Source organism: Elgaria multicarinata, chromosome 19 (assembly GCF_023053635.1).
Source record: "Elgaria multicarinata webbii isolate HBS135686 ecotype San Diego chromosome 19, rElgMul1.1.pri, whole genome shotgun sequence".
NCBI lineage: Eukaryota > Metazoa > Chordata > Lepidosauria > Squamata > Anguidae > Elgaria > Elgaria multicarinata.
The window spans coordinates 91,360-115,779 of record NC_086189.1 but is presented as its reverse complement, the minus strand read 5'-3'; the positions used below and the strand labels follow the sequence as shown (position 1 = coordinate 115,779).

At 49.1% G+C, this 24,420-nt stretch overlaps 1 protein-coding gene across 1 annotated transcript in view; it reads right to left on the bottom strand.

The window, feature by feature from the left end:
• LOC134411221 (maestro heat-like repeat family member 5) overlaps nt 1-24,188 on the bottom strand; it is an 89,382-nt gene extending 65,194 nt beyond the window's left edge. Inside the window, exons 1-8 of the mRNA XM_063144938.1 lie at nt 24,172-24,188; nt 22,862-22,998; nt 20,552-20,706; nt 16,838-16,966; nt 12,212-12,371; nt 11,741-11,796; nt 10,228-10,335; nt 5,577-5,693 (exon numbers count right to left, since the gene is read on the bottom strand). Coding sequence (XP_063001008.1) covers nt 5,577-5,693; nt 10,228-10,335; nt 11,741-11,796; nt 12,212-12,371; nt 16,838-16,966; nt 20,552-20,706; nt 22,862-22,998; nt 24,172-24,188 — 879 coding nt within the window. The remainder of the gene's footprint in view (nt 1-5,576; nt 5,694-10,227; nt 10,336-11,740; nt 11,797-12,211; nt 12,372-16,837; nt 16,967-20,551; nt 20,707-22,861; nt 22,999-24,171) is intronic.
• Between the last annotated feature and the right edge of the window lie 232 nt (nt 24,189-24,420).

Here is a 24,420-nt window from a genome sequence, read left to right as displayed (position 1 = left end):
TCCCTGACAGATGGTGGTCCAGCTGCCTCCTGAAGGCCTCCAGTGTGGGAGAGCCCATATCCATGTTCAAGACACATGGATGGATTCACTTGGCCTGCCAATGAAAGGTTTTCCAATGAGAGTTTAGGCCACAGAACTTCTTGTAAGCCACTGACGAAGATGGGAGTCGACACACATTTGGCCTATTTGTAGTTTTTAGAGATTTTATATTATGGTTCTATTTATTTTATTAATATACAGATAAAAACTTAAGTACATAAAACCTATATGCTGTAATGCTAAATACTGTAGTAATGTAAGACACAAATGACAATTACTACAGTATTTTATCTGTATATTGTGTCACAATATATCCCCGTTACAATGTTTTTAACATTTGCACTTTTTAATATTATGCCATTTTAATTCTTTATATTTATGTCCCTTGACTCAGTATTTTATTAACCTACTCAGAACTAGGGCAAGAAAAGAGTGGAGGGGCTTTAGCCTTTCCTTGCAGCCATGGAAGGGCTACCAGGATGCGAGGAAGGCAACCAGGATGATCAGGGGTCTGGAAACAAAGCCCTATGAAGAGAGACTGAAACAACGGGGCCTGTTTATTTATTTATTTATTACATTTCTATACCGCCCAATAGCTGGAGCTCTCTGGGCGGTTCACAAAAATGTTTAGCCTGGAGAAGAGAAGACTGAGGGGAGACATGATAGAACTCTTCAAATACTTGAGCAGTTGTCACACAGAGGAGGGCCAGGATCTCTTCTCGATCCCCCCAGAGTGCAGGGCACGGAATCACGGGCTCAAATTACAGGAAGCCAGATTCCAGCTGGAGATCAGGAAAAACTTCCTGAGTGTTAGAGCAGTACGACAATGGAGCCAGTGACCTAGGGAGGTGGTGGGCTCTTCCACACTAGAGGCCTTCCAGAGGCAGCTGGACAACCCTCTGTCAGGGGTGCTTCAGGGTGGATTCCTGCACTGAGTGGGGGATTGGACTCGATGGCCTTGTAGGCCCCTTCCAACTCTTACTATTCTATGATTCTATGAGGGGGAATAAGCCAGTTCTTGCTAATGGCCTGGTCAGAAACTCGCCAGGAGCTCTTGCACTTCCTCCCACCAAGGAGTTGGAGCAAACTGGGAAATGGTGGAATATCTTCAGGCTCCTTCTTACCGGTTTCCCCCCACCTCACCCCACCCATGGCCATTGTGGTTCATGGCTTTTCCTGCATGCTTTACACGCTGTCATTGCCATGCAGCTGCTGTCTCACTCCTCCTCCCCCTTTTCCTGGTATTATTTGGGAATGAGGAAAATGCGGTATTCTTGTGGTCACGCAATGAAACTGCCATCGCCTCCCTGTGTTATTCCTGCCATCGCGCTACGTCCCACTTCGTGTAGGCGGGTGTTGAGCGGTGCGGTGTTGACATTGCTAGGGACGAGGATCGGGTGGGAGTGTTTCCTCCTTTGACCTATTGCCCCGTCTCCTTTTTGCTCTTGGGAGGTGCATCCTACTGGTGTTTCACTAGTACATGGTGGAGCCCAGCTGTGCTCAGCTCCATGTCTCAGGGATGCCTAAACAGATGGGCAGTGGGGCCAGGGTTGCGGGGGCGGGGGGGGAGAGCAGTGGTGGTGGCTGCAGCGGCCCCTTCATGATGCAGGCAAAACATGAACACCTGCTCCCCCTTCCCATTCAATCCGGTGTATTCTCAAGTGAGAAAAGTGCTACTGCTGGTTTTTACCAGGAGCAATACTGACTTGTGCACATGGGGGGGGGGGGAGGGATGAAGGGGTGGGGTTAAGTGCGGAATCCCCTCTCGTATCTAAGAGATCAGCCTGGCTGTTTTCTTTCCAGGCAATGGCTGAACTGTCCGGTACTCCCTGGAAGTCCGTCGCTCGATCCTCCCAGGGCACCCTCAGCCCCCAAACACTTGGAAGGTGGGGCTTCCCACGCTTTCTGATCCAAGACCATTGATGCAGAGGGGACGGTTTAATCCTGCCCCTGGTGAGCTGAGAGAGGTAAGCGATTGGGGAGCGGGGAAGATAAATAAATTTGTCAGGAGTCTGGAGAGTAGGTGTGTGTCCAAAAGCCTCTTGTCCTCCAGCCCCTTTCTGTCCGCTCTGGGACCCGGCCCTTGGGGGCACACAGATGGGACAGATCATTCCCTTGTGAAATTTGGTTTGCCGGCAGCAGATCCTCCCTGCAGGGGTGGGGGACCCATTAAGACGGTCTGCCCCCAGAGACTGATAGAATCTGAAGGGTTCCTGAATGCTCTGGGGGATTTTCCAGCTGATAGGGCTGGCAATTCGGCCGAGGCCTTGGTCTCACGATGGAATGGTGAGATGGGACAGGCCAACGATGCAATCGCTCCCAAGCACCCACTCCTGTGCTGTGGAGCCCGTAATTCCCCTGGGTTTACAGAAGATCTACGGGCAATGGAACAGGCTGGACGACAGCTAGAGTGCAGGTGGCGTAGGTCTCGGAGGGAGTACGACAGAAGATCAGCAAAGACTCTCCGTTGTTGTGCCTATTACGCGGCAGTGAGGAGGGCAAAAGAATCTTACTCTGCCTTCTCAATCTGATCCTCAAAATGCCACCCAGCAGAATTATTCCAGGTGGTGAAGAGCCTGTTGGGAGGAGGCTGGGGCTCTGGGAAACCAGGATTGGGAACCCTTGGGAACCTGCTGTAATAAATTTGCTAGGCACTTCGAGGAGAAAATTGCTCGTGCTCACTCAGAAGTTGATGCCACAGTTATCGCAGAGCCTGGGGAGGTGTACAGTGCCCCGTTTAATCATGTTTTTTTGGATCAGTTCCATTTGTTGACAAGACACTTGAATCAGTCCGTCCCACCCCATGTAAGCTTGACCCTTGCCCATCCTGGCTAATTCTATCTAGCAGAGGTGGATTGGTTGGGTAGGTCCAGGGGGTGGTAAATGCCTCCCTCTGTCAGGGAGTGGTGCCTGCTGCCTTGAAAGAGGCTGCAGTGCGCCCTCTCCTGAAGAGGCCCTCCCAGAGGTATGTGAGAACTACCGCCCCATCGCTAATATCCCCTTTTTGGGCAAGGTGCTTGAGCAGGTGGCGGCCGGGCAACTTCAGACGTTCTTGGAAGAAACGGATTATCTGGACCCTTCTCAGTCTGGTTTCAGGCCAGGGCACGGCACTGAAATAGCCTTGGAGGCTCTGACTGACAACCTACTCCAGATGAAAGGGTGGGTCCTACCCTGTTGATCTTCCTGGATCTCTCGGCGGCTTTTGATACCATTGATCATGGTATCTTACTGGATCGGCTCTGCGAGATGGGAGTAGGAGGCACTGTGTTACAGTGGTTCTGCTCCTACTTGTGGGACCGATCCCAGAGAGTGGTATTGGGGGATTCCTGTTCCACCATATGGCAATTAAGCTGTGGGGTACCACAGGGTTCTATTCTATCCCCCATGCTGTTCTATATGAAGCCGTTGGGTGAGGTCATTAGGGGTTTGGGGGTTGGGTGCCATCAGTATGCTGATGATGCTCAGCTCTACTTCTCCTTGTCGTTGGAGTCAGCTGGGGCTGTGAAGGTGCTGGACCAGTGCCTGGAGGCTGTAATGGGCTGGATGAGGGCCAATAAACTGAAGCTGAATCCTGATAAGACGGAAGCTCTGTGGATTGGTGGTTCCCGAGTCTGGGAATTGGGCAAGTGACCTGTTCTGGAGGAGGTGGCGCTCCTTCTGAAGGAGCAGGTACGTAGCTTGGGAGTACTCCTAGACCCATCATTGTCACTGGAGGCCCAGGTGGACTCTGTGGCATGGAGTACTTGGGGTCAGCTTCGGCTGATCCGCCAGCTACGGCCTTTCCTAAACAGGGACAACCTAGCCACAGTATTGCATGCACTGGTAACTTCCCGATTAGACTATTGCAATGCACTCTACATAGGGCTGCCCTTGAAGATGATGAGGAAGTTGCAGCTAGTGCAGCAGCTAGACTGCTGGCGGGTACATCTTACAGAGACCACATAACACTGGTCTTAAAGGAACTGCACTGGCTGCCTATACGCTTCTGGTCGGAATTCAAGGTGTTGGTAATGACGTTTAAAGCCCTAAACGGCTTGGGACTCGATACTTGAGAGAGCACCTCTCCTTATATATGCCTGCCTGACCTGAGATCTGTTGGAGAAGCCCTTCTCCGCATCCCACCAATGCAACATATATGCTATGATGGGACACGGGAGAGGGCTTTCTCTGTGGTGGCACCCCCACTGTGGAATGCCCTCCCCTTGGAGGCCCGACTGGCGCCAACACTGATTTTATTCCGGCGCCAAGTGAAAACATGGCTTTTTAACAAAGCCTTTGATGGTTAAACTCACAAAGATGGCACATTGTTTTAACTGTTTTAACTGCTTTTACTGCTTTTAAATTATATAGTGTTTTAACTTGGTTCATGGTTTAATTTGTTTTTAACTGTACATATTTATAGTTTTATACTGTATGCTTTTATCTGTACGCCGCTCTGAGATCTTAATGATATAGGGTGGGATCTTACTGTTTTAAATAAGTAAACAATAAATAAATAAATCAGGGGAAGGATGACGCAAGAGAGTCATGGGATTTCCAAAGCAGAAGCAAGGGCGAATTTATCCCCCCACCCCAGCAATGAAACCTACTTTGTGCATGGGCATTCAAGCTTTTCTCTGGCACTACTTGGCAAAAGCCTTTCCCCTATTCTGTATGAAGTGGAAATGCACACAACTGCTACGCCACCCCCCGCCCAGACGAGGGACTGCCACCAGACCCAGAGGAACCTGAGCCTTTGGGAGAGGTGGTTGCAGAGACATCCCTGTCAGGAGAAAGGGAGCCTGTCTTTGAGGCAGAGGCTGAGAAAACCCCTGACCCCCAGGAGTGTTGTCCCCGCAAGCAACAGGCTCGTAGGCCTCTGGATAGGAAGCTCTGATGGCTACAGCTGAGCTCTGGGTGGAGTCCAGCAGGTCTGGGGCTTGAGAGCCTTCACTGAAAACCCAGCCAACGTTGGAACAACCTGGTCCATCCTGCCTCTACTGTGTACTTTGCCTCCTGAACCTTGCCTGTGATTGATGCTCAGTTTCTGGACCTTTTGGACTGCCTAATGACCCTGGTTCTGGACTGTGTAATGTACCAGACTGATTCACTGAGTTTGACCTCTTGCCTGTTATGGTGGCCACTCCTGTTGTTGCCTGATCCTCTCGTCTAACTGCCTGCCTGTGTTCTGACCGCTGCCTGGATTTAGACCACAGCTGTTGTAATCTGAACCCCCTCAGCCGATCATCTGTAGGCCTGTTTGCTGACTCCACTGCATTTAGAGCTTGCTACAGCCAAAGTAGGACAACAACGCTGAGAAGAGGCTCCTTTGTCCCAGGAGGAGAACCCTGATGGTGGGAGGTCCCCTCCTGTGGGCTTGCCCCACCTGAAGGTTCCCTCCCACACTCCACCTCGCAACACCCTGGGCTATTTTGTCTCACTTGTTCCAGGTCTGGAATAGGCTGGAGGTGTGAGGCTCTGTCTACCAATAGGGCCCCATTCTCTTTCCCAGGAGAAGAGCAGGTGTGTCATTGTCACCGGCATCATCACCATCTCACCATTGCTTCCAAAGGTCCTCGGTGGGACAGGGACAGGATACTGCAGAGTTGCTCTTGGACTAACTGAGAGTCATCTGAGGTACGCAGGATGGCTCCATAGTACTGGTAGAGGAAGATCTGTAGGAGGAAGAAGGAGGAGGAGGACCAGATCAGGCACCTGGATATAAAAAAACTAGAGGTTGAAACACATCAGAGGACCTTACCTGGAGGACCTTCTCTTCTGTTGCTCCCAGACTGTGGAATGGCCTGCCGGAGAAGACTCATCAACTTAACAGTCTTTTAGCATTTAAGAAAGCTATAAAGACTGATCTATTCCGGCAAGCCTATCCAGTGGAATTTTAGGATGTTTTTAGACTGTTTTAGTAATGTATACTATGTTTTTAATTCAGTTTTATGTATTTTATACTTATTGTTGTTCCCTGCCTCAATCCAAACAGAGAGGTGGGTAAGAATTATTATTATTATTATTATTATTATTATTATTATTATTATTATTATTATTGGTCTTTTCAGCAATAAATTCATTTGTAGCCTCTGAGACTATTCTCTCTCTGTGTATTCATAGAATCATAAAATAGCAGAGTTGGAAGGGGCCTACAAGGCCATCGAGTCCAACCCCCTGCTTAATGCAGGAATCCACCCTAAAGCATCCCTGACAGATGGTTGTCCAGCTGCCTCTTGAAGGCCTCTAGTGTAGGAGAGCCCACCACCTCCCTAGGTAACTGGTTCCATTGTCGTACTGCTCTAACAGTTAGGAGGTTTTTCCTGATGTCCAGCTGGAATCTGGCTTCCTTTATCTTGAGCCCGTTATTCCGTGTCCTGCACTCTGGGAGGATCGAGAAGAGATCCTGGCCCTCCTCTGTGTGACAACCTTTTAAGTATTTGAAGAGTGCTCTCATGTCTCCCCTCCATCTTCTCTTCTCCAGGCTAAACATGCCCAGTTCTTTCAGTCTCTCTTCATAGGGCTTTGTTTCCAGACCTCTGATCATCCTGGTTGCCCTCCTCTGAACACGCTCCAGCTTGTCTGCATCCTTCTGGAGCGTGTTCAGAGGAGGGCAACTAGGATGATCAGGGGTCTGGAAACAAAGCCCTATGAAGAGAGACTGAAAGAACGGGGCATGTTCATCTTGGACCTCCACCTGCCACCTTGCACCTTTAGCTGGGCAATGCCCAGACACCCGGTCAGAGAGCATGAAGGTGTCCTGCTGCTCCTGCTGTCGGCTCTTGGAGGCACAAGATGGAGCAGGCAACTGGATCAGGAGCAGCACCACTGGTGCCAGCTGGGACTGGCAGTGGATTCCAGTCCTGCAGCTAAAGTGGAAACCCAACTACCCCAGCAGCCCTGACTGGGAGCAACTGGCAGGATGAATCGACATGCCAAGAAAGCCTTTCTGGATGCTCCAGCTCACTACGGGCAGCACCTCCGCTTTGACACAAGGAGCCAGTTGGGAATGGCTCCCCTGGTCTCCCTATTCACTAGACGAGGCTGAGGGACTCTCCTCGGAGTTAAAGGGCAGTGGCACCTCCTGGATGGATATGAGTGGGCCCCAGCGCAAAAGGACACGGACTCTCAAGTCACTGTAGCTGGAGGCTTTGGTCTCCAAGGGCTCCAAGGGCTCCTGGCCCTCTCTCTGCCTTTAGGGGCGCTTCGTTCTTCAATTGCCCGGCTCTTTTAAGAATGATCTTGTTAGCTGTTCCAAAAGCGTCAGTCCACAATCATGTCACACATCATCCCACAGGGGTACTAAGGGAGCCCGGCCTCTTTATTCCTTAAAAGATGTCACTAACACAATCAGAGGAGAACATGGACCTTTATTATTATTATTATTTATTTATTTATATAGCACCATCAATGTACATGGTGCTGTACAGAGTAAAACAGTAAATAGCAAGACCCTGCCGCATAGGCTTACAATCTAATAAAATCATAGTAAAACAATGAGGGGAAGAGAATGCAAACAGGTACAGGGTAGGGTAAGCAGGCACAGGGTAGGGAAAAACTAACAGTAGAAAGTAACAGTAGAAGTCTGCACAACATCAAGTTTTAAAAGCTTTAGGAAAAAGAAAAGTTTTTAGTTGAGCTTTAAAAGCTGTGGTTGAACTTGTAGTTCTCAAATGTTCTGGAAGAGTGTTCCAGGCGTAAGGGGCAGACACCCAGAGCTAGACACCCAGAGCTAGAGTAAGAGGTATCACCACAGTTCAAGTCTATAAGTTAGTCTCCTTTTTGGGTTCAAGGGAAGGAAGCAATGGAATAGGAAGGCTAAAGCTGCGAATCAGCCGAGGCTAGCGAGGGATGCTAAAAGCAACAAAAAATCTTTCTTCAGGAACGGGCATAGTAAAAGACAGGAAAGACATGGTGGTTCAGCTACTCAACAAGGATGGCAAATTGATAACAGATGACAAAGAAAAATCCAAAGTGCTCAATTCCTACCTTGGTTCAGTTTTCTCCCAAAAGCAGATCTATGACCCCGCCCCCCGGGCAAAAATGTACAAGCTGAAGGGGCAAGATTGAAGCTTGAGACTGATAAACAAATGGTCACGGAACACCTAATTTCTTTGAATGAGTTCAGATCTCCAGGTCCCAATGAATGGCATCCTAGAGTAATAAAAGAACTGGCAGAAGAACCCTCAGAACCACTGACTATTGTCTTTGTGAAATCATGGAAGACGGGTGAAGTGCTGGATGATGGAAGGAGGGTTAATGTTGTCCATACCTTCAAAAAGGGCAAAAAGGAGGAACCTGGCAAATGCAGCTCAGTCAGTCTGACATCCATCCCTGGGACATTTTTGGAGCAGTTTATAAAACAATGCATTGATTACTAGAAGCCACCATGGACTTGCCAATAACAAATCCTGCCAAACCAATCTGATCACATCCTTGTGGACTATGGGAATGCTGTAGACATAATATATCTTGACTTCAGCAAAGCTTTTGACAAAGTACCACATGACATTCTGATTAGCAAACTAGCTAAAAGTGGGCTAGATGGAACAACTATTAGGTGGATCCACAGTTGGCTACAGAATTGGACACAAAGAGTGCTTATCAATGGCACTTTTTCAAACTGGGGGGAGGTAATGAGCGGGGTACCACAGGGCTCAGTCCTGTGATCAGTGCTCTTCAACATTGTTATTAATGACTTGGACGAGGAGGTGCAGGAAATGTTTATCAAATCTGCAGATGACATAAAATTGGATGGGATAGCTAACACCCTTGGAATTGTTGTAGATCACAAACTGAATATGAGCCAACAGTGTGATGTGGCTGCAAAAAAAGCAAATGCTATTTTGGGCTGCATTCATAGACATATAGCTTCCAAATTGCGCGAGGTACTGGTTCCCCTCTATTCAGCACTGATTAGGCCTCATCTTGAGTATTGCATCCAGTTCTGGACACCACACTTCAAGAAGGATGCAGATAAGCTGGAGGGGGTTCAGAGGAGGGCAACGATAATGATCAGGGGTCTGGAAACAAAGCCCTATGTGGAGAGACTGAAAGAACTGGGCAGGTTTAGCCTGGAGGAGAGAAGACTGAGGGGAGACATGAGAGCACTCTTCCAATACTTGAAAGGTTGTCACACAGAGGAAGGGCAGGATCTCTTCTCGATCCTCCCAGAGTGCAGGACACAGAATAATGGACTGAAGTTACAGGAAGCCAGATTCTGGCTGAACACCAGGAAAAACCTCCATACTGTTAGAGCAGTACCACAATGGAACCAGTGACCTAGGGAGGTTGTGGGCTCTCTCACTCTAGAGGCATTCAAGAGGCAGCTGGACAGCCGTCTGTCAGAGATGCTTTAGTGTGGATTCCTGCACTGAGCAGTGGGTTGGACTCGATGGCCTTATAGGCCCCTTCTGGCTCTACTATTCTATGTTTCTATGAGAGATTATTCACTATTTTCTTCTCAAGTCCAAAATATATTTTCAAACTAGAAGCAGATAATCTTGTCTACAATTCCCCGCCTCCCCGCCCCGGTGTGTGGGGACTAGCTGGGGCTTCTCAGTGATCAAGGGTGTTGCAGACCAGATCCCACCAGAACAGCTTCTCTGCAAATAAGGACTAGAGATTTTCTTTTTATTCTCTTATTTTATACCAAATTGAGATGAACAAACAGAGCACAATTTTCTGCTGATGCAACTGACTGAGAGGGAAGGCCTAACTACTACTGACAAAAAGCATGGCAATACTTCCAGTTTCACTTTCCTGAGGAAAACACACACACCACGAATCCTTTAGAGTGTCAGCAAGGGACCAGCATTCTTCACACACAGTATCTTAGTCCTTCTACTGCTGTTATTACTCTGATTATAATAATACAATCCCCAGGCTGAAAACTGATGCTAAAGCAACGTCCAGGGTTGAAACATGTTGAGCCCTGGAGGTACCCACCAAATGGCCAAATTCTGGGCCTCAGTCCTGGCATTGTCTAGTGAGGCTACGCTAGGACTTGTGGTGGTGGTGGACTTGAGAACCTCCATGAGATACCTTCTCTAAGGGTAGCCAGCACAGAACTGACCGTGGTTACCCCCGCCAAACCTTGCTGACATCACGGAAGGCAGAGAGCCACATCTCCCACAAACATCGTGGCTGGCAGCCGGCGGGCCCTCCTCCTGGGGCCCAGAGAGCAGAACGCTAGATGCAGCTACTCACCTTTTCAGGGCTTTGGCTGTCGCATTTTGTGTCCCCTTTCACTAGCTCCTGATGGAGTTCCTGAAAGCAAGCCTTATCCGTGACATCGATCAAGAGCCGCTCCACAAACTGTCAGGAAGAAGTGGGGAAATCAGGCCAACCGCTTGCTGGGTCCGGCTGAGGCTCGTCCAGCTCAGCAGTTGGCCTCCGGAGGTGGTGGCGCCCAGCAAGGGACGAATGCCCCAAGCGTGGGCCGAGGCCACAAAACGGGGCTCACAGGTGGGGATGTTCTTATGGCAGACATCTCCTACGCCCAAGGCGTCGTTTCCACACGCATCTTTCCTTCCTCTCGCTGGGGCAGATAAAGGTCTTGTGCACTCTGGGTCCAATGATGGCTACAGTGGTTTTCTAGGGTCACCAGCCAAAAATGGTGGGAGAAGAAAACAGGCACTAAAGCAACTGCTGCAGCTAAGCCTCTTCTGCCCCGAGGGAAGGAAGGAAGGAAGGAAGGAAGGAAGGAAGGAAGGAAGGAAGGAAGGAAGGAAGATGTCAAGATACCTTTTTCGGCATAAAGTACACTACTATCTTCAAGTGAGTCCCCCTCCCCGCTGCCCACAGTGATCAGCTCAGATGCCTCAAAGGCTGCAGCTCACAAGGAGAGCACAAGGCTGGACAACCACCTGTCAGGGATGCTTTAGGGTGGATTCCTGCCTTGAGCAGGGCGTTGGACTCGATGGCCTTGGAGGCCCCTTCCAACTCTGCTATTCTATGCTTCTAGGCTTCTCCCCATCACATGGCCACTAAAGCAGCAGCAGCAGCAGCAGCAAGCTGAGGGCGGGTGGTTTCCCTTCATTCCATCTCCTTCCCTGGCCTGATCTCTTCAAATCCGATCACCTGTGGCTTGGTCCTGTCTTGCATCCATCTCTGCCAGCAAAGAACACCTCTCCTACTAGCCCGTGGGGGTGGGGGGTGGGGACACGCGCTATGGAGGAGGGAAGCCTCGGGGGACAAGCGATGAACGCAGCGGAATGCCTCTCCGTGGTTGGCCGTCTACGCTGACTTCCGATGGAGTGGCTGGCTGGCTGTGGGGCGCACGTGGAGTGGGAAGCAGGAAGAGACCTTGGCTCCCCCCCCCCCCCGCATCAGCTGCTCCTCAGCCGGAGGATGCTGGGGGGCACTTCAAGCAGGGGCCACCCCAGCAAACATCCCCTCTGGGCCTCCCTTATTCCTACCACCCACCCACCCACCCTCATGCCACCTCCATTCAGTTGTGCCCAAAGGAATCTGCTCGCCTTAGCGGGTGGTGGTGGTGTCCCCAAGTCACATAGCACGAAACTCCAATGGGCTCAGAACTGTGGTGAGGGACGGAGACCATTGCAAGCCCTCGCTGGCCATGGCAATGCAGGAGGACTCAGCGATGCACCCGCCTCCTGCCTGTGCCCGCTAATAACTCCTGGCCCCTTTTCCAAGGTGGGAAAAAGCCCAGGCCAGATTCAGTGGGAACCTGGCCAAGGAAGAAGAGCCCTCACCATACCTCCACCAGCTTCTGCTCCCACACGTCGATCTTGAAGGTGTCACTCTCGGTGAAAGCTGTGCAGGTGAGGAAGGGAATCGTTCAGGGCCAAGGTGCGCAACAGATATTATGGGTGGCCTTAGATGGCTCTGTGGAGAAGGGGCCTTCCTTTCCAGCATAGGCTCAATGCTGATGGCACTCTACAAGCTTATGGCTCAAGGATTTACAAAGTCAGAGCTCAAACGTCCAACATGCCCGCTGGACTGTGCAAAATAAATATGCCTGCTGATACAGCAGGTGGACCCTTGGCTGAGCTGCTGTGCCAGGCCCACTGGGCTGCACAGGCATTTCACAGCCTGTCCCCGCCTGCCACCCCAGCTTCCTCGGAGCAACCCTGATCCCAAACAGAGGAGGCCCTTTGAATTAGATCAACCCTGTTCCCACGACAAGCGGACTCAGCGCAAGGGTCTCTGGGAGAATGGTGGTTTGTACCTTTGTTTGCCAGTTTCCCCAAGACACAGAGGATGCTACGGTACGGGAGCAGCCGGCCTCGGAAGCCCTCCAGGAGCTTGGTCAACACGTCTGCCGGGAAGTGGCTCCACAAGGCCACCAGGATGTCACCAGCCGCGTCCTGATACAGGTCCTGAAGATCCTGCAGCAACCGGGGGGGGGGGGGGGAGGCAGAAGCGTCACGCTGGGGGCAATCTGAGAGTTGCACGCACTGCCGGCACCGGCAGCACCCGCCTCTCGTGTCTGCTCTTGCCAGCAATGGCTTCTCCTGAGCAACGGAGTCGGGTGGAACGTGGCACAGCAATAGCCACAGCGCCGCTCCTCTGAGTGGACGGGACTCTTGCCCTGCTGGAGTGGCGGAGTCACACTAGCCTATTCCTTTCCTAACCACATTCTTAGGCTACCCAATTATCAAAACATATTTTATTGGCTTACAATAAAAGATGAAACTATCAAATATACCAAGAAGACTAGAAAGCCATAAAATCTAACACAGCCTATAACCAGTCACTATAGCAAACTCACCAGAAATTTCAAAACTTCAGAAAAGTTTTGAAAAAACCAAAAGTGGTGTTTGTTTTTTTTAACATTAGAAGCTTAAAAAGTTTTGAGGCAAAAGCACAACATAGGTGCCAGGCAGGAATTTGGGAAAGGGATTCCCTAACTTGGTGTCACCACTGAAAATAGACACTTGCCCGGGGGGGGGGGGAAGGGGGGCACTGATGCCCGGAAGCCCCAGAAGCTCCGCTGCTTTGCTTGGGAGTGAACAGAGCCTATCAGCCGGCCTGCGACCCAGCGGCGCTTTGGAAGGGTCGGCCCACTCTGGCTGGAAAAGGCGGCACCTCAGGCTTAGGAGGAGGGTCCCTGGAGAAAGGCTGGCCGGCAGGTGCTGCCCCTTTCTGCACGGTGGCTTTGGCCTGATTCCCCACTCGAGCAATGACTGAAACTCCATCCAGACAAGACAGAGGTGCTCTGGGTCAGTCGAAGCGAGGGGCCCTGAGCTCTGGGGAGCCCCATCAGTCCCGTCTCCCCATGACTGTACGTCTCACTGGGCAGGGAGGGCAGGAAGCAACGACCAGCCCTGACTGGGTATTCCTGGGGGAGGCACCAGCTCACAGGCACGGAATGCCCTCCATGAGCCTCTGGAGAAGAACTTCTTCATACAGCACACAAAGTCAATTGTGGACGTTGCTATCACAAGTTGTAGTGATGGCCTGCCAACTTGCATGTCTTGAAATCCATGGAGGAGGAGGAAGAGGAGGAGGAGGAGGAGGCAGAGGCGGCTATCCATGGCTTGCAGTCAGGATGGCTGCACATTACCTCCAGTACTGGAGGCAGGATTTCTCTCCATCCAGGTTTCTGGGGAATGCAAGTGGGAGGGTGCTATTCACCCGTGTCTTCCTAGCAAGCTTCGCACTGGGGCACCTGGCTGGCCACTGTGCACACCGAATGATGGACTAGACAGGCCTTTGGTCTGATCCAGCATGGCTTTTAAGAACATCATTAGAGGAACTGGCATGAAATAATGGTCAAAATGACCTGGATAGTATTCAAAGAGAGAATGCTGATATAAAGGCCAATCACTCAGGCCAAAAAGATATTTGAGTAATGAACAGGTATGAGGCTGTCTTATTATTCCAGGTCAAAAGTGTACTTAAAATTTCTGCTTATCAATTAATGAGCAAAAAATATTGTGTAAGGAATACACATCAAAAAGCTTGTCTAGAAAAAAATATAGACTGAAGTTTAATTAGCAAATTTTGAGTAAAGGAAATTATCTGGAAGGTATAATTAAAAATTGATGTCATCAAGCCAGAAAGGTGTACGTGAAACACCTATATGAACATTCCAATTTTTAAAGGAATGTTTAACAACAATGAGATGTAAGCCCTAATTTATGGGACAGTTGATAACATTAGTTATGAGGTAACTTCTACACAAAAAATTGTATAAATACATGCTGATTTCAGAATACAGGAGCTTCTTACTAGAAGCATATTGGTTGCAGTAAAAAGATTGGAGTAAAAGGACTTTCAGCTTCTCAAGAGGGAAGTGGCTGGATGGCTGTGGACTGGCCACGATGTGGCAAAGGGCCTCAAGCTGCTCTCCTTTCGCACCCAATCGCGGGTGTCGATCGCCCCCTGGTGAATCTCAGATATACCTGCTCAAGTTTGGGAAACAAGCTAGTTGGATGGAGCGGGAAGAAGAGCCTCACTCTATATTTCATAGAATCATAGAATAGGAAAGTTGGAAGGGGCCTACAAGGCCATCGAGTCCAACCCCCTGCTTAATGCAGGAATCCACCCTAAAGCATCCCTGACAGAAGGTTGTCCAGCTGCCTGTTGAAGGCCTCTAGTGTGGGAGAGCCCACAACCTCACCAGGCAACTGATTCCATTGTCGTACTGCTCTAACAGTCAGGAGGTTTTTCCTGATGTCCAGCTGGAATCTGGCTTCCTTTATCTTGAGCCCGTTATTCCGTGTCCTGCACTCTGGGAGGATCGAGAAGAGATCCTGGCCCTCCTCTGTGTGACAACCTTTTAAGTATTTGAAGAGTGCTCTCATGTCTCCCCTCCATCTTCTCTTCTCCAGGCTAAACATGCCCAGTTCCTTCAGTCTCTCTTCATAGGGCTTTGTTTCCAGACCCCTGATCATCCTGGTTGCCCTCCTCTGAACACACTCCAGCTTGTCTGCGTCCTTCTTGAAGTGTGGAGCCCAGAACTGGACGCAATAGAGAGTAACCAGTACCTCATGTGATTTGGAAGCTATACTTCTATTAATGCAGCCCAAAATAGCATTTGCCTTTCTTGCACCCATATTGCACTGTTGGCTCATATTCAGCTTGTGATCTACAACAATTCCAAGATCTTTCTCGTTTGTAGTATTGCTGAGCCAAGTATCCCCCATCTTGTAACTGCCTTTGGTTTCTATTTCCTAAATGTAGAACTTGGCATTTGTTCCTATTAAATTTCATTCTGTTGTTTTCAGCCCAGCACTCCAGCCTATCAAGATCACGTTGAAGTTTGTTTCTGTCTTCCAGGGTATTAGCTATCCCACCCAATTTTGTGTCATCTGCAAATTTGATAAGCGTTCCCTGCACCTCCTTGTCCAAATCATTAATAAATTTTTTGAAGAGCACTGGGCCCAGGACTGAGCCCTGCGGTACCCCACTCGTTGCCTCTTTGAGAAGGTTCCATTGATAAGTACTCTTTGAGTCCGATTCTGTAGCCAACTGTGAACCCACCTAATAGTTGTTGCATCTAGCCCGCTTTTAGCTAGTTTGTTAATCAGAATATCATGGGGCACTTTGTCAAAAGCTTTGCTGAAGTCAAGATATATGACATCCACAGCATTCCCACAGTCCACAAGGGAGGTTACCCGATCAAAAAAAGAGATCAAATTAGTCTGACAGGACTTGTTCCTGACAAATCCATATTGGCTTCTAGTGATCACTGCATTGATTTCAAGGTGTTTACAGATTTTCTTTATAAACTGCTCCAGAATTTTCCCAGGGATGGATGTCAGACTGGCTGGTCTGTAGTTCCCAGGTTCCTCCTTTTTGCCCTTTTTGAAGATAGGGACAACGTTAGCCCTCCTCCAGTCGTCCAGCACCTCACCCATCTTCCATGATTTTGCAAAGATAATAGACAAAGGTTCTGAGAGTTCTTCCGCTAGCTCCTTCATTACTCTTGGATGCAGTTCATCGGGCCCTGGAGATTTGAACTCATTCAAGGAAATTAGGTGTTCTTTGACCATTTGTTTATCTTGTTTATCAATCTCAAATTGCAATCCTGCCCCCTCAACTTCTGCCTCACTTTCTCCAGGGGGGTCATAGACCCGCTTTTGGGAGAAGACAGAGGCAAAGTAGGAATTGAGCACTTCAGCCTTTTCTTTGTCATCTGTTATCAATTTGCCATCCTCATTAAGCAGTTGAACCACCATTTCTTTCCTCTGTCTTTTACTACTCACGTTTCTGAAGAAAGCCTTTTTATTGCTTTTAGCATCCCTCGCTAATCTCAGCTCATTCTGAGCTTTAGCCTTCCTGACGTCATTTCGGCACTTCTGCGCCACTTGTCTGTACTCTTCTTTTGTAGCCTGGCCTTCCTTCCACTTCCTATATGTATCCTTTTTTGTTTTTAGGTCATCTCTAAGCTTTTTGTGGAGCCACATTGGTTTCCTCTGTTGTCTTCTATCTTTTCCCCTTGTTGGAATTTTTTGTAACTGTGCCTCTAAAATTTCATTTTTTAGATACTCCCACCCATCCTGCACTCCCTTTCTCATTAGGCTCATTTGCCACGGGACCTTAGTTATCATAGTTCTGAGTTTATTAAAATCAGCTTTCCTAAAATCCAGAGTACGTGTATGCCTACACTCAACTTTTGTCTCCTTCATAATCAAGATTTCAAGTATGACGTGGTCACTTTCCCCCAGAGTTCCCGTAACTGCCACTTTATCCACTAAGTCATCCCTATTGGTCAATATCAAGTCAAGGATTGCCGATCCTCTAGTTCCTTCCTCCACTTTCTGTAGGAGAAAGCTATCACCCATACATGTCAGGAATTTCTTGGAAGGGCCACTTTTGGCATCTGTTTTGTCATCTTGGCTCTTACCGTGGTCCTCAGCATATCTTCAGCGGCCAGTTTGATGAGGACGTTAGCCAGTTTGTAGTCTATGCTACTGGCTGACTTGATCACAGCTTGCAGGATCTGATTAATGCACAAGCGATGCTTTGGAGAAATCTACAGAATGGAAGGGAACACAAAAGGGAAACAACAGGGTTATGTGAAGTGCTGTGGGTGGGGACACACAGACACACAGACACACAGAAGGTACAGCATCGGTCTGAGCACAAGCCTTATTATTATTATTATTATTATTATTATTATTATTATTATTATTATTATTTTATTACATTTCTATACTGTCCAATAACTAAAGCTCTCTGGGGGTTCACATGATAAAATGCAAATATTAAAACCTTAAAATGCAACATGATACAACTTTCAAACATTTGAAGAATTTCCAAATCAATGCACACAGAGGATAAACCAAAGAGCCCCAATGTGAGCATAAACCTCATAGTATCACAGATAACTGAACCATAACAGTTGAAAGGGGCCTTGGTGGCCATCTAGTCCAACCCCCTGTTCAACACAGGCAATCTTCATCCAAAATCTACCCTCCTGTAACTTAGACCTGTTAGATCGAGTTCTGTCCTCCGGAGCATCAGAGAACAGAGTCCCAGCTGCATTCAGGTCTTTGAAGACCGTGCTATCCTGCCACCCTCCCCCCCCCCCCCTGCAAGCTAAACATACCCAGTTCTTTCCACCTTGCCTCCTAGGACTTGTTTCCTAACCCTCTGGTTTTTCCCCCATGGTCTCAGCATGGTCCATTGGCCACTGATCTTGCCAACATGCCTCTCCTTAAATCGCTACACAGGCTCCCTGTCTGCTGCCGGATCCAGCCCAAACCCTTTGCCCTGACCTCCAAGGCCATGCATGGCCTAACCCCCACCCCACCATCTCTCCCACTGTCTCTCTTTCAGGCATGCCTGTGAAGGTCTCTCCCTCAGCTGTCCAAAGGTCTCCTGCTGCTGCCTCAAAAGACCCTACCCTTTCTCCCTCTGTGTCCTGTCTTACGCCTGGAGTTGCCCCCACTCTTAAGAACACTTAAGAGATACCACCACTGTTGCTTCCTTTTATGGATGGTTTCCTCCCAGGGCAAATAGCGCTCCTGTCCCTCTGATTCAGATCAGGACTGTGATGAAGTCAAACTGTGAAGGCCCCACCTAGCATGGTTCCAACTGGGCTCTCCTTCTTCCCACAGCTTTTATTTATTTGGGGTGTGTTTTGTGTTTTTTAAATCAAGCAAAATCTAATGATGCACATAGAATCAAGGAACAGTAGAGTCGGAAGGGGCCTATAAGGCATCACCTTATGTCTAGCTTGTAATATCCGGTTCTTTTCTTGTTCGGGGCTTGCAGGACTGGGCACAGCAAGCCATGGATGAGTCCCACCCCTTTACTGGTCTAAAAGGTTTTACTCTAATATGGAATTTTGAATTAAAGAATGGAGCTGGGTTATTATGGTCTTGAGTAACAGCTGATGCTTTGATGGATTCGCCCCCCGCCCCCAAACAGCTGCACGTATTGGCCGCATGCAAGCAAACTCCTCGCGCTGAGTTTAGCTACTCTGCTGGCCTGGAGGAGGAGCAGACCCAGAGCCATCCCAGCTGCAATCGATGGTGCTAAGCCAGTGCGCAGGCGCTCTCATGCGCGCATCCCACCCAAACAGGGCCAGCCCTCTCAAGAGGCAGGGTGACCCCCTACGTGGCGGAGCGGGAGGAGCAGCACATGGTGCACTCCCCCTCCCCACCAGGAGGGGTCCCCACTGCTCTTCACTGGAGTGAGGTGGTGGCACTAGCAGGTGGTCCAGAGACCCCCGCCAGCCCTGCTCACCCATGGTGGCCAATACCGTGGCTGGTGAGGCTCCTCCAGCAGCTGCCCACCCTCCTTTTCTCTCTCAGGGCATCCTCCAAGTGAGGCAGAAGGTGGGTGGCTGCTCTGGGGGACCTGCCCCCCTCTGGCTCCTTTTAAGAGCCCACTTGGAGAGAGCCAGTGGGCAGGTGGGTGGGCAGGCAGGCAGGCAGGCGGGCTCTCTGGAGGGCCACTTTGGCTGCAAGAGTGACTGCCGTGGCTCTCCAGGAAGCAGGCGCTTTGGCTCGCTCAGAGGGGTTACATGGAGCCAAAGGGAGGGAGGACAGCCGCTGCAGGGGGGTTGTGACCACAGGGGCAGCCGCTGGGGGTGCCCAGTGGTGCCTCCTCACTTCAGGTGGCGGGAGGGCTTGTGCTTCTGCTGCACCCACACCCTTGCCCAGTGCAGCGGGGCAGCACTCTGGGCATGCCCCGCTCTGAGGAGGGGAAGGGGCTGATTCGGCGCTTCTGCTGCCCCGGTCCTTCATGGGTGGATCAAGGTGTCCCTCTCTAGCTCATTGGACCAGCAGTGGATGCCACAGCCCCTCGGAAAGAGAAGTTTTCATTTGCCCCCACAAGACCTCAGGCACACCAACGCCTTCTGGCAAGAGTGCACAAGGGTAGGTCCCACACCTCGAAACGGGGTTGGACTGATTCTTCTGATCAGCAGGGACACCATCCCAAGCAGATCTCTATGAACTGGTGTGTGTCAGGGGGATTCTCCCATGGGCCGATGAATTCCAGTGAGACCCTGAGCCCAGGACATGTGCTAGTATGATGAAACCGGCTCTACTTCATTAGTGTTACATGGTGGAGCCAGTCGTCCTTAAAACCTGGTTTTGCAGAGCCTGGAAAAACATACTTCTGGGTAGGGATGGGGTAGAACCAAAGTCATCCATGAGAAAGGCTTATTGCCCACTCCTCTCCAGGCTCCCCCTGCTACATTGTAGGAATGGGAATGGGAATGAACTAATGCGGCAGATCTCTAGTTTTATAAACCGGAGATGCGCAGCTGGTAACAGCAAAGTAAAGAATATAAGCTCCCTCCAGAAATGCACAGCATCAGAGAAGCAAAGTAGGACAGCATCAGAGAATCTAAATAACAATGGAATGGGCTAGAAAAAGGACTGATGAGGGTGAAGGGGCAGCCCCACTCCTTGAGTGCACCCTCCACCCCAAATTCGCCCCATGCTAGCAAACTGTCACTGAGTTATAACTTTCTACCTTATTTACTCTAAACAGCAGAGAAGCGAAACGAAGTAACACAACATCAGAGAAGCGAAGTAAGGCAGCCATAAGGAAGTGCCTAATGAAGGCTCCCAATGGAATGGGCTAGGAAAAGGACTGATAAGGGGAGGGGCACCTGCATCCCTTGAACATGTCACAGTCAGGTTACAGAGGCACACCCAGGATTTAATGCAGGCGAGCGGGGGCACATGGCACAGCAAGCGCATGGAAGCTGCTTCAACTAAAAGGAACACAGTGAAATGACTCTGTGATAGTGATACTGTGGTTTTCCAAGGTGGACGCCGCTGGTTGGGTGCGTGCTGGCCACGACATCATGTGGCGCCAAGCACCTCACCATGCACCCAAGCAGCCCTATGGACACAGCCCCCCAGTTGCCAAAAAAGAAGCTGACCATCCCTCTTTTTTGAGGGACCTTCCCACTAGATATGGGATAGGAATTGGCCCAAGAGAAAGTCAGGATGAGAACGAAAAACATAGACAGCGAGATGGTTTGAGATGTCATGCGTCTGCCCTCTAATCCCCAATTCACTTTTGAGCAGCATTAAAACAAACAGGCAAAGAACCAGCTGAAAGAGGCCCAAAGAGCGCCAAAGGGGGCCCCTACCTTGTGGATGCTCTGGCGGTACTTGCAGATGGCCCGCAGGACCCCGGCCACCTTGGTCTCAGCCAAGGCACACAGGTTGTCTGTGGACTCTTGCACCAGGGAAGGGCCATTTCCTTCTCTGAGATTCCTCAAGTTGAAAAAACAGATCTGTGATTCTGCCAAAGAGGAAGAACAGAGCTTAGGTCAGCAAATGGTACATACTGTAGCCACCAAGATGAGTAGAGATAGCCTTAGCTCTTCCTCCATGAATTTGTCCAGTCCCCTTTTAAAGCCATCCCAATTTGTGGCTATCACGACATCTCATAGTTTAACCATGTGCTGTTTGAAGAAGGCCTTCCTTTGGTCTGTTCAGAATCTCCCACCATCTGGCTTCACTGGATGACCCTGCTGGGTTCTAGTAAAACTTACCCACTTTTCTACACTGCACATACTTAAACACCCCCCTACCATGTTCCCCCTCAATTGCATTTTCCTAAATGAAACAGCCCCAAATATTTTAACTTTTCTCCAGCTCTACAATATTTTTCTTGGGGTGCAGTGACCAGGACATAGTGACCATGTTCGCACCATTATGATAATGCCAGTTTTATTTTCAGTTCCTCTCCTAATAATCCCTAGCATGGAGTCCACCTTTCTTCACAGCTGCTGCACACATCAGGCTGGCATTTTGATTGAGCTTGTCCACCATGACCTGGTCAGTTTCCTGGTCAGTTTCTCCTTTAGTGTCATCTGCAGACTTGGCCCTGCCCTTGCTCACCCCCTTACCCCTGATAATTTGTGAACAAGTTAAAAAGCAAAGGCCCCAACACAGATCCTTGGGGGAGGGGGGACCCCACTGTTTACACACACACACACACACACACACACACACACACAGTGTGAAAACTGAGCATTTCTTCTATTCTCTGCTTCCTCATATTTAACTAGACACCAGTCCTTAAGGCAAATACCCGACTGCAAACTGATAGTCAATTTTGCCGTTTCTTTGAGCCACCTTGGATTTTTTTTATGAGTGAATCAATAAACGTTCTATAATCACAAGATTTGCCTTTCTGAATCAGAACAAGCTGAAGGTCTACTTAGCCTAGTATAGAGACACAGGCTACAAAGACAGCATCATGTCTGTGATTTTGTATGGTTCTTTTTTGGGGACCTCTTGAACGACTGCAAATGTGGCGTTATTCTACCACTCTTCTTTAGTAATAAAAAAATCTAGGAGGTTTGTATTGGCTTTAGGTTTGATAGTTGCCACCTTGAATGAATGAATAAATGAATGAATAAAAAGTTACAACTTAGACCTATTGAAAGCAGTAGAATACGTCCAAGTGATCATCATCAGTACCTGTGAGACTGGACCTTCTGTGCAGAGATTGAAATGGGAACTCAAAATCACAGTAGACAAGGGCTGAACCCCACCCTTGGGCAGAGTGTTTATTAAGACAGAGCCAAATGCCTCTGGCCCAATTGATTCTGGGGTGATAGTCTTGACCAAAGGGTGTGTGTGTGTTGGCAGTTTCTGGTAGCTACAGACCACGTTGACAGTAGGATAGCTAAAAAATGAGGCATGTTTGCTGTGGTGAGATAACTTCTTGACATCCAAAATTCCAGTTTAATTGACTTCTCATCTTTATCCATTTGACCCAAACCCAGGGGAAACCCTGCAATAATGAAAAGACACGGGCGTTTCTGCTAGACTCTCTACTTCCTTTGCCTGCTCCTAAGCACAGCCTGCACCACTGAGCAGCACAGAGCGGTGCAGGGTCCCAGCCAAAGGTCCAATCTTGCTTTGGTGCAGGAACTAATTGGTTGCAAATGCTGCAGCTGGATTACTGACAGGGACTGGGTATGAAACACACATATACGCCAGTCTTGAAACAGCCGCAACGGCTCCTAGACAATTCCCAGGTGCAGTTGTGGTATCAGCCTTATTTCCCCCCTGACAATTTTAATTCTGCTTTCATAGGCTACGTTGCTTGCTGTCTTCTAATTTTTGTTGTTACTGCTCATTGAGTTTGTTATTTTTGACATTCTTATTGTAAGTCGCTCTGAGAACCTCTAGATTGGCACACAGGAGATCAATACATAAATAATGGGGGAAATGATGACTCCTGCTTGTTGCCTCACAGAGGGATCCCGGGCCCTTGGGCTAGCTGAGGCCTCCCGCAGGCCAGGAACTGCCTGCCGCCTTCCTGTTGAACCACTGCCTAACCACGTGGGTGCTCCCTTCCTCTTCCTGTGGGAGCCCTGTGCCCACGATCCTTTAAGCACGGAGCCTCCTTGACCTCTTCTCAGTCCCCACAAGAGTCTCACCATTTTCATCCAGCTCCTCCTTCTGAGGCTTGGCCTTTTCTTTTTGCTGGGAGCTGTCTGTGCTTCTGCTGCACTCCTCTTCATGGTGACAAATCCTGTTCTTCCTATGCCTGACTCTCTTGAAGAATGAGCGGAGCCTGAAACAAAATTGAGACATTAAATGGGCCTTTCTTGGCAAGGGATCACATTTCTAAAAGATTAATTAGAGGTTTCCAAAATCCTCCATGTTGTAAACTGACAGTAAAGGTCATCGTAGCTTTCAAGAGAAACCGAAATAGGCTGGTGGGACTGCAGGGCAGGCAGGCGAACCCAGTAAGGTATCAATACTAATTTATGGAGCCCTCGTTGTTCAGTTGTGCAATAGATGTAAGATCAGGCTAAAGCCATGTTTGTACTAGGGATGGCCTAGCAAGGGCTGACCAGCATAAACTTCCCCGGTAATGAGGGAGCCAGGTTTGGAGGGCACTATCCCGCTACGTACAATTTTACTTTTGTGGTTCTTGTCATTATTGCAAATCCTTCTCTGTTGTGGCAACCCAGTTATGGAAGGCTCTCCCCTGGGAGGCCCAACTGGTCCAGACGCTAGCTTCGTTTCGGTGCCAAGTTAAAATGTGGCTTTTTATCAGTGCCTTTGAGGGCTAATTTCCCTAAAGCTGCATGCAGTTTTATTTGGGTTTTACTGGTATTTGTTAATGGTTTAATACATGTTTAGCTGTGTAATTTATGTATCGTTTTATACTGTTTGAATTGATATTATCTGTACGCCGCCGAGATCTCAATAATATAGGCTGGGATACAAATATTTTAATACATACATACATAAAGCCCTTCGCTTCTCTCCAAGTAGACCAGCTAGGCCTGAACTTCTACCAATCGGTTCCAGCCAGGATTTTATTTACCGGCTGGGTTCTATGAAGACTGATAACTTTATAGAACCTATCTATAGGGGTGGGGGGACTTATTAATTATAAGGCAGGAAGGCTTAAAACGCAAACTAGTCTAGACTTCAGTGTTTTAGACGCATCAACGCAACTTCACAACCTATCAAACAGATCTTAAACAGAGGTTAACACTCCCCCTTTTTTGTGTGGGCACAGACACTGTGGGCGCAGCACAGCACACAATCAAGCGTATCTAAATCCTGTTAAAACAAATGGGCTGTAAAGACACCGGATTGTGGCATTTGCTCCACCCAGCAGCAGGGCCTTGCTCCTAATCGTGGGGCTTCCTCCTCTCTCGGCAAGCTCTGCAGGCCCAAAGATTTGTCAGTCATCTAGGATGTAAAACCCGAACCCTGGGGCACACATCACCTTCCACAGAAAGTCATGTTCTCTGGTAAATTTCGTCTTGACTCAACCTTCAATTTCGTCTTGACTCAAAAGCAGAAATTTTCCAGACCTTTGTGGGCAACTCTAGCTCATTACAAGGTGCTTTATGTCATATGTGACATCACAATCACGGCTGAATCCATTCATCACAGTCAGTGTCAGCACTGGCATGACGGCCTGGAAGTCCCAGTTTGCCCAGGCCGAGGGCAGCAGCAGCAGTTGCACCCTTAG